Genomic DNA, 13,784 nt, shown 5'->3' with positions numbered 1-13,784 from the left:
CATCTCTCCTGTGTCCACGCCTGGTCTGGCATCACTCCCCCATTCCTGCCCAGCTCCCTGTGGAGAGATGAGTCCTGTTCTGCTCCATCTCATCCTGCCAGGCTGCAGCCAAGGCTGGGGAAGGTCCCAAAGGGCTGAGGGAGAGATGTGCTCACCTCTGCACCCAGTGACATCACAGGACCTGGACATTTCCCATCTGGGAACTGCTCTGAGGAGCAACTCCGTGTGCTGGGTGTGCCATTCATCCTTTTAGGAGGTCATGCCATTAATTCTATGAGGGTGCAGGAGGCCTCTGGCAAGGGAAGTGCTCTGTAAACACTCCCCTCCAAATGTGCACACTCAGCCGAAGCAGGTGATTAATGGTGCTGGGGTTTTTTGTTCCTTCCATCCTGTGTTAACAGAGCCACTTCCCGGATTTTTCAGCAGCCACCAGAGCCCCCCTGCCCAACCCGGTGATAAGCCACGACTAGGGCTGCTCTCACACTGCCAGGCTCTTCTCAGAAATGAGTCTGGGAACCTTGAGGACACATACATGGTGCCAGGGTTTCACTTCCCTCTCCCACAACCCTGATTGTGGGCACCGATGGGATGAGAAAACCTCTGAATCAGTGTCTGAATGAGAGCTGAGCATTTATAGAGCCATCTTCTCTTAAAAATAAGCTTCCCTGGACCTTCCTAGCCCTCAAGAAATTAGCAGCTACTAAAAAGCCCCACATCTTGTGCTGCACTCCCTCTGTTTTGGGGCTTGGAAGTCCCTAGAGCTGCCCCAGCCACCTGCAGAGCTGAAATCATGGAAACCTGATAACGCTCCAGCTGCACAAGGGCCAGTTCCGATGGCTCAGCCACCAAGCCAGGAGCAGCTCGGGGGACTTGGCCCAGCTCAGAGTGATATGGCAGAGCCTTCAGGTCAGCTCTCACTCACTGAGCCGCTGAGTGGACCCACCTCAACCTCTATTCCACCACCTTGGCATCTTTCCCCCCACCCCAGAGGAGCACAGGAGCTCCCGCTGCCCCGGGCACAGCACAGGGACATCACCAGGTTGTGTGCACAGGGTGGAAGGAGCAAGCTGACACACCAGGAGTGTTTTCCACCCCAGGAGTGTTTTCCAACCCACAGGAAGCCTTTGAAGGAACGAAGGGAATGATGGTTTTCCAGACTCAGGGGCCTGAACACCTTTCCTGGAAGCCGATTGTGCTTCCTCCCGCAGGGCAGGCGTGGGGATTTGTGCCGGGCAATACTTTGTCCAGAGATATTGCTCAGGAAACAAAACAGTTCAGTGTGGAGACACAAACCACCAAGGGACGAGTGCTGGCTCCAGCACAGGATACCCCCAGAGCCCCTCGGGTCGGGGTCTAGCCCCAGGCTGTCACCACTGACACCAGAAGGGACAAGGCTTTGCCACTGCCCCAGGAACCACCGCACCAGGGGGAAGGGTCGTCAACAACATCCTGCACTGCAACACCTGCCCTTTGTTCTCCAGAGATGCCACATGTGACAAATTGAGGGTTTTCTCTCAATTAGAGATGGAAACAATGAAACAAAAGCTAGCCCCAGTCCAGAGGAAACACATACAGAAGCAGCAGACTGTGTAATGGCTCATGTTTCCAGGATACCATCCATCAAGCACCAATTCCCATCCCAGAGATGACATGGATGTGTTTATATTTTTGGGAATTATATTAGTCACTTAGGACCATCCTCAGCCACAACAAAGGGTGTTTAAATGAGTCAGATAAGATCTAAATTAGGCCTGGTTGAAAATTAAGACAATGGAGTCGGGGCTACTAAAAACAAGTCCAGGAGGAGGCTCCAGTGGGACATGCAGGAGCCAGAGTCCTGCTTCCCATCCTGGGCTGGAACAAGGACTGGCAGCCCCGACTCAGCTTTCCCAAACCTGTCCCACATCTTCACATAATCCTCAAGGGGAATTTCAATTCTGGGCAGAAGCTGCCTGGTACCACTGGTGATGGAGAGGAACGAGGACAGAGACCTTCGACACAACAGGAAAGCAGCAGTTTAATAAATAATCCATCAGAGGGAGAGATTAGCCAGTTCCAAACACAACCTGAACCGAAATAAATACATTTTGTCGTTAGCTTAAAAAAGAGACACACAAACACACGTGATGGTGAACTGTGAGAGAGCAGAGGTGGGGCCGAAGGCCCACGCTTTAAAGATACCACAGCTGTCAACAGCCTTGGGAGTGCAGAAAAAGAATAAAAACAGAGAAGTAAAAAGTTACTACTTTGCAAAATAATGGCAGAAGAGAAAGCAATGGTGTAACTCGGGTTTTTAATGCAACAAGATCGGCTGAAACTCACTTGACCTGCCAGGACTCCTCTTAGGCGATTGAGATGATTTTTGCCTTGTGTTTGGGCATTGCTGTTACCATCCCAGATTTTAAGTCCCTGCAGACAAATCCTGGGAATCCCGATGTTAAAGAGCCAGGCTCAGGCACTGCATAGCAGATCAAGCGGATTTTAAGAAAAAAAAGACTCCTTTTAAAAAAGTCGCGTTTTTCATACAAAGTAACAAGAATTGGCAAAACTGGCTGAATGCTCCACACAGCCTTTCCAGCCTCCACGTGGGACGCTGAGGAAGCACCGGCCCTTCAGAACAAGTCGTTCTTCATTTGGCTCCGGTGACTTCAGCTCCAGCACCGCCTGGCCCAGCTCCTGCTCTGTCCCCTCAAGGCAGAACAGTGCAGGGGCCACAGCCCTGCCCCGAGGGAAGGACAGGCACCGGGCCAAGGCCCCACCAAACCAGGTGAGAGGAACCCCGATAGGGTGGGAAGGAATCCCTGCTTGCTCCCAGCACCCCTGTGCCTCAGAGAGCCCCTGCTCCCAGGTCTGCACACCAGCACAAGCCACCTTTCTGTTGGTAATGGCACCTGTAGTGATCCAGCTGCTGCCTGGTGCTGTACCGCCCTCCATCCACCTGCTGCCATATCCCCACCCCAGCTGCCCAGTGCTGTAACTCCACTGGTGCCCAGTGCCAGCACAGCTGGTCACCAGCCAGGCCACAGCCCCTGACCTGGCAGTCACCTGCTGTAAGCACCTGGCCCCGAGTTTGGGGGCTGACAAAGGGACCAAAACACTCCAGGCCCACGATGCACAAATCAGCATCACCAGAAGTTCAGGGGTCACAACAGGGAGGGAAGATTGCTGGACAGTTCTGGGGTCTGAGGGGAAGGAGAGGCTGAGAGGCCACAGGCAGCAGCAGTGGTGAGAGGGAACAGGACCAAAATGACATTGGTTTCAATAAACTATGCAATAAGGGAAAGGGCTTTTAAAAATATATCTCTATATACTTTATATCATATAAATTATGCTCGTCTTTTTGTAACGTGTCGCTATATTGTACCCGTGAAGCTCCGAGTGCCTCCGTGTGAGCGAGGTAACCATTCTCATCTGTGTGTGACGGAAAAACCTACTTCAGCTCACTTTAATCCATTGTAAATCAGCAGATCACCAGGACTCGGGGAAAAGTCCCCTCTAAAAAAGGCATTTTTGTGAGGAACACAGAGGTGGGGGAACTGCTGCCTGGAAGTGCAAGTGACAGGATTTCCTTCAGGATAAAAGCTTGCCATGCATACACAGTACTGACCATCCCATTCATGTTTGGGAATTGGGAGTGTCACCACAAGGAGTTTGGGAAAAATGGAGTCACGGCAGATCAAGGAAGGTTTTGCTGGCTCTGCTCCCCAGACCTGCAGCCAGACCCACCTCAGCATCCCTCTGTGTCCCAGCTGCTCCTAGTTAGGGATAGGAGCTGCCACTAGGCCAGAGCAATGCAGAACAAACTGTCAACTCCCACTTAAATACCCACGTCTGATAAGCAAATGGCATTTGCAGTCACTGATGTGTGTCTGCAGAGATCCACAATGTAAAGGGCCATCACTGCCTCCCTTTTGGCTGCTCTCCCCTGGGTAACCTTCCCCAAAGCCACAGAGAGGGGACCCCAGGCAGAAAGCAGCCAAGGCAAGACTGGTTTGGCTGCTGCACCCTTAATTTCTTTAACAAAGGCTTCCTGAAGTGTCCTCGGTTTGGTCCTTACTTCCCAGAACTGCTCAATGCCACCACTTCTTATTTACTCAAACAAGAACAATTGTTTCCTGCCCTCTGCCACATTTCTATAAACAACCACACATTCCCTGTTTGCCTCAGCTCCTTTCACAATGCTTCAAGCACCTCCTGCTCTTTCTGAGCACAGCTGAGCCTGCAGCAGAGGCTGCAGTTCCACTGTTCCACAAACAAAAGCCTCCACAGCAGGCTCAGAAATGCCATACGGAATCCAAACCCCTAAGTCCAAAACAACACAACCTTCACCATCAGGATATACTGGGTTGAGAACAAACCAGCTCTGGACACTCTTTGGGTTTAACATCAGATGGCAGGAGCCCAGTGGCAAACCAAACCAACATGCTTTACACAAGTGCTCAAGGTAAACAGTCATTTCTCTGACCTTTCTCCCAGGAAACCACACATCTCCAAAGTGCTCAGCACAGCCAAGTTGTTTCTCCAACCTGCCAGAGAACTGCATCTCCTAAACAACCCCCACAGCTCCAGAAAAAGATTTTTGACAAAATCTTTCTACCTACTGCTGTGAAGGCAACAGGCAAATGCCACCTCTGAGTGAAAAGAAAACCAAACAGAACCAGCCATTGTGGCCATTCAAGTGTTTGTAATTCATGTAGTTGCCCTTCTCTCACCTGCCCATTCTCCCTTGTGTCAGCTGCAACTACTTCATTTTTCTCCTCAGAGCATTAAGTCAGTAGATTTATATATTTTTGGTCTAAGTTTCACTTGGGGCAGAATGGACTCTCCTGCAGAGAGGAAGCTCAAAGCTCCATTCCCTGTGCTTCACACACACACCCTGTCCCCTCAGTGTGTCACCACAGCACACAGGGGCCAGCAGCAGGAACCAGCTGTATCAGGGATGAGGCATGGAGCAAATGCCATATTTTATTCCAGGGACACTCAGTGAGCTCCCACCAAACTCAGCCCATGCTGGCTCCATCTCTCGTGACCGGCGAGCAGAGGGTTTGGCAGGGCACACAGGGCTCACACACAAGGGCAGCTTTGCTTTCCAGAACTATCCCTCCGGTGGAGCAGTTCCGAATCTCCCCTTTCCATCAGCACCAGGTGATACAATTCCATTTTTGCACCAGCTGGGTGTATTTGGCTCGAAGGGAAGCCTGGTCCCTCCTCAGTAGCTGTTTAGTGGCACAGTCTGTTACCTTGGATCCCTCTCTCCCCCTCCCCGAACTCCTGCTGAGTCCGTCCTCAATGTGGAGTCGAGCCACGAGGCAGGTCCCTGTCCCACCTCACACGCTGCTGTCCTCGAGCAGGGGCTCCTTGCCATCAGACCCCCCAGCTGGTGGGCTGTGGGGATGGGCCTGGGCCCCCGTGCTGTGCTTCTTGTGGCTGCCTGACCTCAGTGCCAGGTTGTGTTCTGGGATGAACAGGGCCACCAGCAGCGACAGCAGCACGGAGCACGCCCCGAACAGGAAGGGTGGCCCAGGGATGATGCTGCTCTGTAGACAGAGAGAGAGAGAGAAATGATTCAGGCATGGGGGCAAACACAGCCCAGCAAACAGAATGAGAAGCTGAATAGGTACCTCATCCGTAGGGTTGGCCATGTTGGGTTTGGAGGCCTTGCCCAAAGTTTCCACCTCGGCCATTTCATTCAGCTCCACGTGGAAGAGATAGAAGACAAAACCATAGAGTGCTGGCCCCAGGCCGTTACACAGACCCCGAATTCCAGTGATCATCCCCTGCACCACACCTGGGGACAGAGTGAGGAAAGGGGGAAATGCCAACAGCTTTCCAACAAAAGAAACTTGTTTCGTTCGAGGATATATATTTAGAGATATTTAGAGACAAGATCAAGCACTTGGATCTGGGCTGATGTGCAAGGGGAGGGGTTTGCAGATGAGCAGCTTCACTCAGTGCCAGGTTCTACAAAAATCAGTAATGCTGGGCTTGCTGCTTTGCAGACTGAAATAAGCATGGGCACATCAAGCAACAATTTCCAATTAACTGGAATTTAATTGAGGATTCAAAGATGTACTGCGAGGCAGGCAAAATGCAGCAGCCTCCACTGCCTCAGAAAGACAACACCAAACACCCACTTGAATGACTTGGGCGTTTCCTAGTAAAGCACCAGCCTCGGTCAAAGATAAGAGTGTCAATACTGCTGTGAGTACAGTGCCACTCCACAGCTGGCACAGATGTCCTGCCCACCCCTCCACCACCATGGCCAAGAACCTGCCCTTGTGCCAGCTCAGCACCTGCTGGGATGAACCCCTCACCATCAGATGGGTCCACGAGCACTCACCCTGCTGGTCAGGATCTGTGTTCCTCGACACCATGGCACTGATGGCTGGGAAGGTGATGCTGGACATGGCAGCCACAGCTCCTGCTGCCCACATCATCCTGGGGAGGGAGGAGACAGCTGTGAGGAACAGCCACAGCCTCGCCCTGTGCTGCAGGGTGGGAGAGGCCACAGAGGGAGAGAAATGTGGGCAAACCCTCACCAAGGCTGTGATCCAAAGCCGTACCAGGCAAGCTGCAGGATCTGGAAGCCTAGTCCCAGGAGGATGGTGTTTTTATTTCCTATCGAACGCATGAGAATTCCCAACACAACTGTCTGGAAAGAAAACAGGTGTTTTCAAGGCAGGGGTAAAGAAAGAGGGCAACACCAGGAGAAAAGAGGACAGGAACCTGAGGGACCTTGATGATCCTTATGAGTCTGTCCCAATTTAAGACCTTCTCTGTTTCAAAAGTCTGTGTGGCCACAGGAGTTCTGACAACTCAGTGGCCCCAAAATCAGAATTTTTGATTTACAGCAGACTGCTCAAGCCAACAAAGAAACTGTTTCTCACCTGAGCCAGTATAGAGAGAATTCCAACTACACCAATAAAGGCTGCTACAGTCTCTGAGGAAAAACCAATGACCTGTGAAAACATCAAAGAGGGACTTTTCAGGCAGGTTTGTACCAGATGATAAGAGCCTCTCCATCAATGTCACTCATGTTTACTGAATTTGCTTCTCAGGGACCTGCACATTAACAACTACTGCCTCTGGGCTGCCACAGGAATCAAACAGAAGATTTTCCTCTGGCTGAAGAAACCGTTTTAAATCACTGAGCTCCCCTTCCAGTGCCTGAAGGTGGCACAGCCAGGATGGCCAGGCAGACACCAGCAAGGAGCCAGGCCTTGCCCCTGGCAATGCCTACGGAGCAGTCAGCAGGCTCACACATTTCCAGGAGAGCTGGAACAAATCGCTGTTTCTTACAACTTCAGCTTTACTGAGTTATAGGCCAAGAAAAACTGCCTTGGGACAGGTGACACAACGCTGATTGTATTTCTATGCCAGGATTTCCTGCACCCAGAGCTTTGGCAGAGACTGACCTGTCGCAGGTACAGGAAGAAGCTGGAGTACTGGCCGGCCTCGGGAAGGTAGGAGAGAAAGACTGTGATGCAGATGAGCAGCACTGTGGAGTCCTGACCCACCTTTCTCAAGGACTGCAGGGAAAGGGGTGGGGAATGAGAAAGAACATTTTTAAATTTGGCTTAATAGCACTGAAAAATCTCCAGCTACAAAGACAGCCAAACCAAGGGCATAACACCTTAAAAATCAGCAGGGCTAAAGCAAACATTAAACATTGCCAGCACGCAGGAACACAGCAGCAGGTCACTCACAGCGAATGGGTCAGCTTGTTCCCAGGAGATTGGGGCTCCCCAGGAGACTGGGCGCATCTCCTCAGGCAGTGACTCGGGCACAGCCAGCAGGATGAAGCCAATATCCAGCAAAGCCACCCCTGAAGCCAGCACAACCACCAAGGTGTCACCGTAGGCCTGGGAAAGGTACGCGCCGATGGCCGGGCTGGTGACCAGACTGGCAGCAAACGTGGCTGACACCTGGAAGCAAAAAACATCCCTAGAGCCTCTTCTTCCTACAGCCCCTTTCCTGTGGGCCTGATATTTCTGGGTCTGAGAGATTTTAGCTTGCTGGCAGCTGCTAACTTTTCCTAAGGAAAAAATTCTCAAGAAAGCTTCTTCTCAAAATAATCTTAGCAAACAACTATCTTTTTTCAAAACAATCCTTCTCCAGGTGCTGTTTCTCTAGTTTAACTAAGGGGATTAGAGAGGTGTTGTTCTTATTCACTAATCATGTTAAGTCTGTATTGGGACACTTTATAAAAGGCAGTAAGAATTAGACAATAAAGCCTTTTTTCTGTGCTCTTTGCCTTCTGAAATATTTGGAGTCTCTCATTCTTTCTTTTGTGTCTTACAACAACAGTTTCCTCCTCCCCAGTGACCCAGGGGAACTCCTTCTGGCACTTTTGATGGAGAAATAAACAAGATTTCACAGGGACTCCTGTGCTGAGACAGATGACAGATTCTCTTGGTGCACCCGGGCTAAGTTCTAGCAAAGGGAAATCAAAGCTGTCCTAGTAATTCCCATATGGTCCTATCAGTAAAGCTACAGGACAGGCAGGATCACACCCGGAGTGGACAGAGATCAGCCTCCCCCTCAGAGCTAAATCCCAAACAGAACTACAGGGAGACTGTATGATTAAATATCAATAAATCTCCCACCCTAATTTCATACCTCTCCTACCTTCAAAGCCCCAGATATTTCTTTCAAGAGCCAGGACAGTGACTCAGCTCCTTACCAGCCCGTACGCCGTGCTGCGCTCATGCTCCTGTGTGATATCAGCAACATAGGCAAAAATCACAGAAAAGGTGACAGCAAACACTCCAGACATGGAAATGACAGCAAAGTACCACCTGCAAGAGCCCAAGGCAGAGTTAGAGAGCAACCACACCACAGTCCACAGCTGCTGAAGCAGAGCCTCTCCCTTGTTTTCCCCTCAGTCCCTCCTGTGCACCACAAGAGGCTTGGGAACGTGGATCCTCAGTCTGGTGGCCCCTGAAGTTTTATCACTTATTTTCCCTAACAGAAATAATGCACTGAGATGGAGAACAAGCACAGAGGACAGACCAACCCTTTATTCCTAACTGAACCCTCCAGCAGAATCAGACAAGTCAGTGTCTAGGCTGAGCATCCTCCTTCATTCTCAAGATGGATGAGACTCTTCCATCTCATCCTGAAATGAGCTCCTGCAAACCCTCCTCCTTCAGCCTCCTGCTCCTTCCCCTCCTCAGAACCCCAGGGCTGTACTGAGGGTGAACTCACCACGGGCTGATCTTCATCAGGGGAATTGGTGCACATGTGAAAAAGACGGTGAGAAGGAGGAAGGATTTCCTGCCCCAGACATCAGAGAGAGCACCAATCAATGGGGCACTTAGGAAAGAGAGCAGACCCTGGGATGGACAGACAGACCAGAGGACAGAGAAATCCTTCGGTGAGAGCTTTCAACAACAGCAGGAGGAGACAACCCATTCCTGATTGCTGCAACATTCCTGAAGCAGCAACCCTGTTACAACAGAGCAGTTTATTAAACTCCCCACATCCTTTTAGGAAGGGAAAAACAAACACTCGACCAGCAAGGCCCTGTTGAGCACTCCTGCTCCCTGCAGAGCTCTGCCCCTGCTGTGGGCATCCAGGCAGCCCTGCCAGGACCTGGAGAGCTGCTGGCACAGCTCCACCATGGCAACAGCTGCTTGCAGTTCTGGGGAAAGCTTTCTCTTGTAGGTGGAGACAGGACAGACATAATGAGAAGCCAGGGCCATTAAGCACAAATAAAATTATCCAAGGCCTTTCCACATCTCCTGAGCCTGAGGCAGGCAGGGCAGAGCCTTTCAGTGTTGATGGGAGTGCCCAGCAAACCCATCTGGGGCTGTTTTCCAAGATCCTCTCCCAGAGACAGCCAAGAACTGTCTGTGTTTCCTGATTCTCCAGTCAGAACACAGGACTATGGCTTGTTCACAACTGTTGCCTGCAATTCTGCTCTGGGGATGCTGGTCTAGTGCAAGAAGCTCCCCAGGCCCACTCCCTGTGCCACAGCACATTCCCATCTCCTGCCTGGAGGTCACTGAGGCCATTTATTTCAGCTTCTATCACTAATAAGTTCAGATGTCAGAGATTTTTCATTCTGTTACGCTCCAGAGGATGGGCACAGGGCTGATCTCATGCTGAGAGTATTTCCAGCTGAAACACACAGCCGTTGTCACTCCAGCCCCACGCTGACAAGCAGCACGTTGTCCCTCCTGCTCAGTAAAATCAGCTGCACAAGCTGCCCCATGTCTGTGACCTTCCTTTTGCATCAGGTTTGCCAGAGCCCCCTCAAACTGGCCAAATATCAGCTGATATCAGCAAATTATGTAGATAATAAGGCTTGTCCTTCTTGCACCCATGGCAGATTTAAAGGAAATCCTGGAAGGAATATTCCTCACCTTGACTCCATGAATCAGGCCATTCATCAGGAACGTGTGCTGAGGAAAAGTCTGGTGTAAGACCTGGAGGGAAGATAACCCAAAACCAAATGAAAAAGTCAGAGCTAGCAACTTTTGCAAAATTTCCGTCAGCATCTACCAGCCAGGGGCCTGGAAGGGCAAAATCCAGGGAAAAGGGGAAATATCTTGCCAACAATGCCTCCACGTGAGGAGCTCTGCCTGCCCTTTCCACTGTGAGAAACCACTGTTCCTAACATTTTCCAGCCCTATAAATTGTTCCAGCATGCTTGGGTGAGGATCACAGAGCCTCAAACATGCCTTTCCCCATCACCTGAACCCCATCTGGTTTTACTTTGTGCCATCACTCCTCTGCAGGTCCCTTGGTGCTCTCTGTATGTTTGATTTGCATTTTATATTACCAGGCTAATACGCCTAAATGATTTTGAATAACCAAAGGCTCCTTTTCCACAGCTCCCCAAGGAAAGCTTGTGCTAAGACCTTAATTCTCAGGAGCCCCAGGAGAGCTCCCAGGGAGACACACTCACCGTCAGCATCGGCGTGGTCAGCAGCCCCCAGGCAAAGAACTCCAGGAAAATCACCACCACGGCGTGGTACACGCTGGGCTCCCCGATCCCCTGTCGCTGCAAAACAGAGAAAAGCCAAAAAACCTTTCAGCAGCCTCGTCCTGCATTTCAGAGACCTCACACAGCTGAGTGAGGTCTGAAACACGAGCAAAGGCAGCGAGAGATGCTGCTCTGAAACGTTCTTTCTGTTCACAGCCCAGCCTGGGACAGCCCAGCCAGCCTGGGACCCTTCAATCCACCCCAGCAGGGCCGTGGGGGACTCCCTGTGCACCGGGCACAGGGCACCGGACACCGGACACTGAGCACCGGGCACAGGGCACCGGACACCGGACACTGAGCACCGGGCACCGGGCACTGAGCACAGGACACCAGGCACCGGGCACTGCACACCGGGCACAGGGCACCGGACACCGGGCACTGAGCACCAGGCACCGGGCACTGAGCACCGGGCACAGGGCACCGGACACCGGGCACTGAGCACCGAGCACCGGACACCGGGCACTGGGCACCGGGCACTGCACACCGGGCACCGGGCACTGCACACCGGACACCGGGCACCAGACACTGAGCACAGGACACCGGGCACCGGGCACCGGGCACTGCACACCGGGCACTGAGCACCGGGCACCGGGCACAGCACACCGGGCACCGGACACCGGGCATCGGACATCGGGCACCGGGTACCCAGCACCGGGCACCGGACACCCCGCGCTCCCGCCAGTCCCGGCCCCACCGTCCCCCCCCAGCCCCGAGCCCCGCGCTCACGCCGGCCCCGTCCCGGATCACGATCTTCTTGGCCAGCAGGACGCTGCGGTTGAGCCGCTTCTTCTTCTTCTTCTCGCCGGTCATGGCGCCGCCGGGCCGCTGCCGATCGCCGGCCGCCGCCGCTGCCCCATCCTCCCTGTGCCGGGCCGGGCCCACCCGGACCGGGCCGCGCTGCACCGAGACCGAGCCCGAGCCCGGGCCCGGACCCGGCACCGGACCCGGACCGGCACCGGCACCGGGCGGGGAGCGCCGGGCCCGGGGCTGAGCGCGGGGGGGAGCGGAGGGGGCGGCCCCGCCCGCTGGCCCCGCCCCCGCACCGGGAACGGGCACTTCCGGCGCGCCTCATTGGCTGCTCCGCCTCTTCCCCATCGGCCTCTCTGGCCTGTGATTGGCTGTGCGGGCCGGGGGGCGGGCACTCACTGTGACTGGGGCGGGGCCGTGACGTCACGAACCGGCGGTGGCCCCGGGAACGGGCGGCGGCACCGGGAGCGACCCCGAGCCCCGGGGCGCCTTTGGACCGGCTGTGCTCCGGCACGGGCACCGCTCCCGGCCGGGCCAGGCGGGATGAACAAGGACATGCGGCCGCCCCGGGGCTGGCGGCACCGGCGGCCCGGGAAGGGCCGTGTCTGCCCGTCGCGGTTCCGTCCTCAGCACCCGGCATCCCGGGCCGGTGACAGCCAAGCGCCTCCCCAGGATAATCCCATCCGTTCCCCCGAGCCCCGTGCCGCCGTGCGGAGCAGCTCCAGCCCCTGATCAATCCTGCCCGGGCTGGAGAGCGCCTGGTGCTGATGGCCTCCTGCGGGGGCACAGGAGATGAATCTGGCACAGTTTAGACAGTTTTGTGCTCGCCGGGGCCCCTCTGCGGGGGATGCACACGGGAGGGGACCCGGGACGCCCGGAGGGGTCTCCCCGTGGGCACCGAGCGGCTCCAGGCCGCGATCCAGCCTTTGCCCGCCGAGGTTTTCCTTTAAGCAATGGTTAAACGCGAGGGAAAGTCCCCTCAGATAACTTCACCTGGAAGATTAAAATAATCCCCCGATCTCCCGGGACTTTGTGGGAGCGGAGAGCGGCTCCATCTCTCCAGGGCGGCTGCACCGGGCCCGGCCGGGCTGTCCCCGGGGGTCCCTGCGGTGCTCAGAGTGCTCTGCACATGGCAAAACACCCATAACCTCCGCAGGGACACGGTGCCTTCCCTGGGCTCACCCCCAGACCCCGGGAACGTGTGTCCTCAACCCCCCCAAGGCTGGGGAGGGACCTGAGTCCCCCACGGACCCTCCTGCAGCCGCCTGTAAGAACATAGAGAAGCCTGATTTGTTCCAGTGCTCTGCCGAGGCTTAAAAACAAAACCAAGGAGAGAGATCAGAGAGCAGAGAAGCGGCTCCCAACATGGCAACAGCAGATGTAATTCTATTACCTTGATTTATTGATCGCACTTAGAGCAATTACTGGCTCTCACCCCATCACCTGCCAGGGAGCAGGAGACAGTGAGGAGCAGAGACAAAGGGGGCCCCCGGGGAGGCTCCGGGTTTGTTTGTGCCGTTTGCTGCAAAGGCAGGGGGTGTTGGACCAAAGATCGACCCAAGGAAGCTCCTCTGGAAGCTGAAAACAAGCGCTGAAAGGAGCCTGTGATGCTGCGGGGATGGAGCCCCGACACTGAGACCCCTTTGGCAATGGAGGGGATGCAGGGCTGGGGAAAGGTGAGGGTTCCCGGGTTCCAGCACAGCAGAGCTGCCCTGGGGCTGCTCTGGGTTTCCTCGCCCTTCTGGGCCCAGCCAGGCAGGATCCTCTGAACCGCTCGAAAAACGCCACAGCCCCGGGGCAGGAGCAAGGGCGAATTGCTCGATTGAGGTCAGAAAGTCCCTTTAATGGTTTTGTGGGATTTTTTCCCCCCTGGTTGCTGCAGTTACAAGCAGAAAAACAAGAAAATGTTTGTGCTTTTTTACTGCCTGAGCCCTCCAGACAGATATAAACAAAGCGGGACTCAGATCTGGCTTTGGAGGCAGATGAAATCAGAGCAAAAGAGACCAGTGGGCTGGGAGGCACAGAAACAGGGCAGCCGCCTGCGCAT

At 54.1% G+C, this 13,784-nt stretch overlaps 1 protein-coding gene across 1 annotated transcript; it reads right to left on the bottom strand.

Moving 5' to 3' along the window:
- Positions 1–1,871: 1,871 nt before the first annotated feature.
- On the bottom strand, positions 1,872–11,910 carry LOC310920346 (hippocampus abundant transcript 1 protein-like). The gene is made up of 12 exons (XM_083880252.1): positions 11,717–11,910; positions 10,913–11,008; positions 10,368–10,430; positions 9,208–9,335; positions 8,684–8,798; positions 7,707–7,925; positions 7,416–7,529; positions 6,888–6,959; positions 6,540–6,652; positions 6,341–6,438; positions 5,622–5,788; positions 1,872–5,537 (listed from the first exon to the last, which is right to left on the bottom strand). The coding sequence occupies exons 1-12, from the start codon at positions 11,798–11,800 to the stop codon at positions 5,328–5,330; spliced, it is 1,479 nt and encodes a 492-aa protein (XP_083736378.1). The 5' UTR covers positions 11,801–11,910; the 3' UTR covers positions 1,872–5,327.
- Between the last annotated feature and the right edge of the window lie 1,874 nt (positions 11,911–13,784).

This window comes from Zosterops lateralis (genome assembly GCF_965231275.1).
Source record: "Zosterops lateralis genome assembly, chromosome: 29".
In the NCBI taxonomy this organism is placed as follows: domain Eukaryota; kingdom Metazoa; phylum Chordata; class Aves; order Passeriformes; family Zosteropidae; genus Zosterops; species Zosterops lateralis.
The sequence above is the reverse complement of the archived record's forward strand: the minus strand, read 5'-3'. Positions and strand labels throughout refer to the sequence as shown.

Bases quoted from the DNA above. Each gene is read 5' to 3' on its own strand.
- LOC310920346 (XM_083880252.1), bottom strand. From the start codon at position 11,800: ATGACCGGCGAGAAGAAGAAGAAGAAGCGGCTCAACCGCAGCGTCCTG. The intron at 7,926-8,683 runs GTAAGGAGCTGA...TTTTGCTTCCAG, and splicing joins GCAGCACGGCGTACGGGCTG to GTGTCAGCCACGTTTGCTGC. The intron at 6,439-6,539 runs GTGAGGGTTTGC...CTCCCTCCCCAG, and splicing joins GGCTTTGGATCACAGCCTTG to GATGATGTGGGCAGCAGGAG.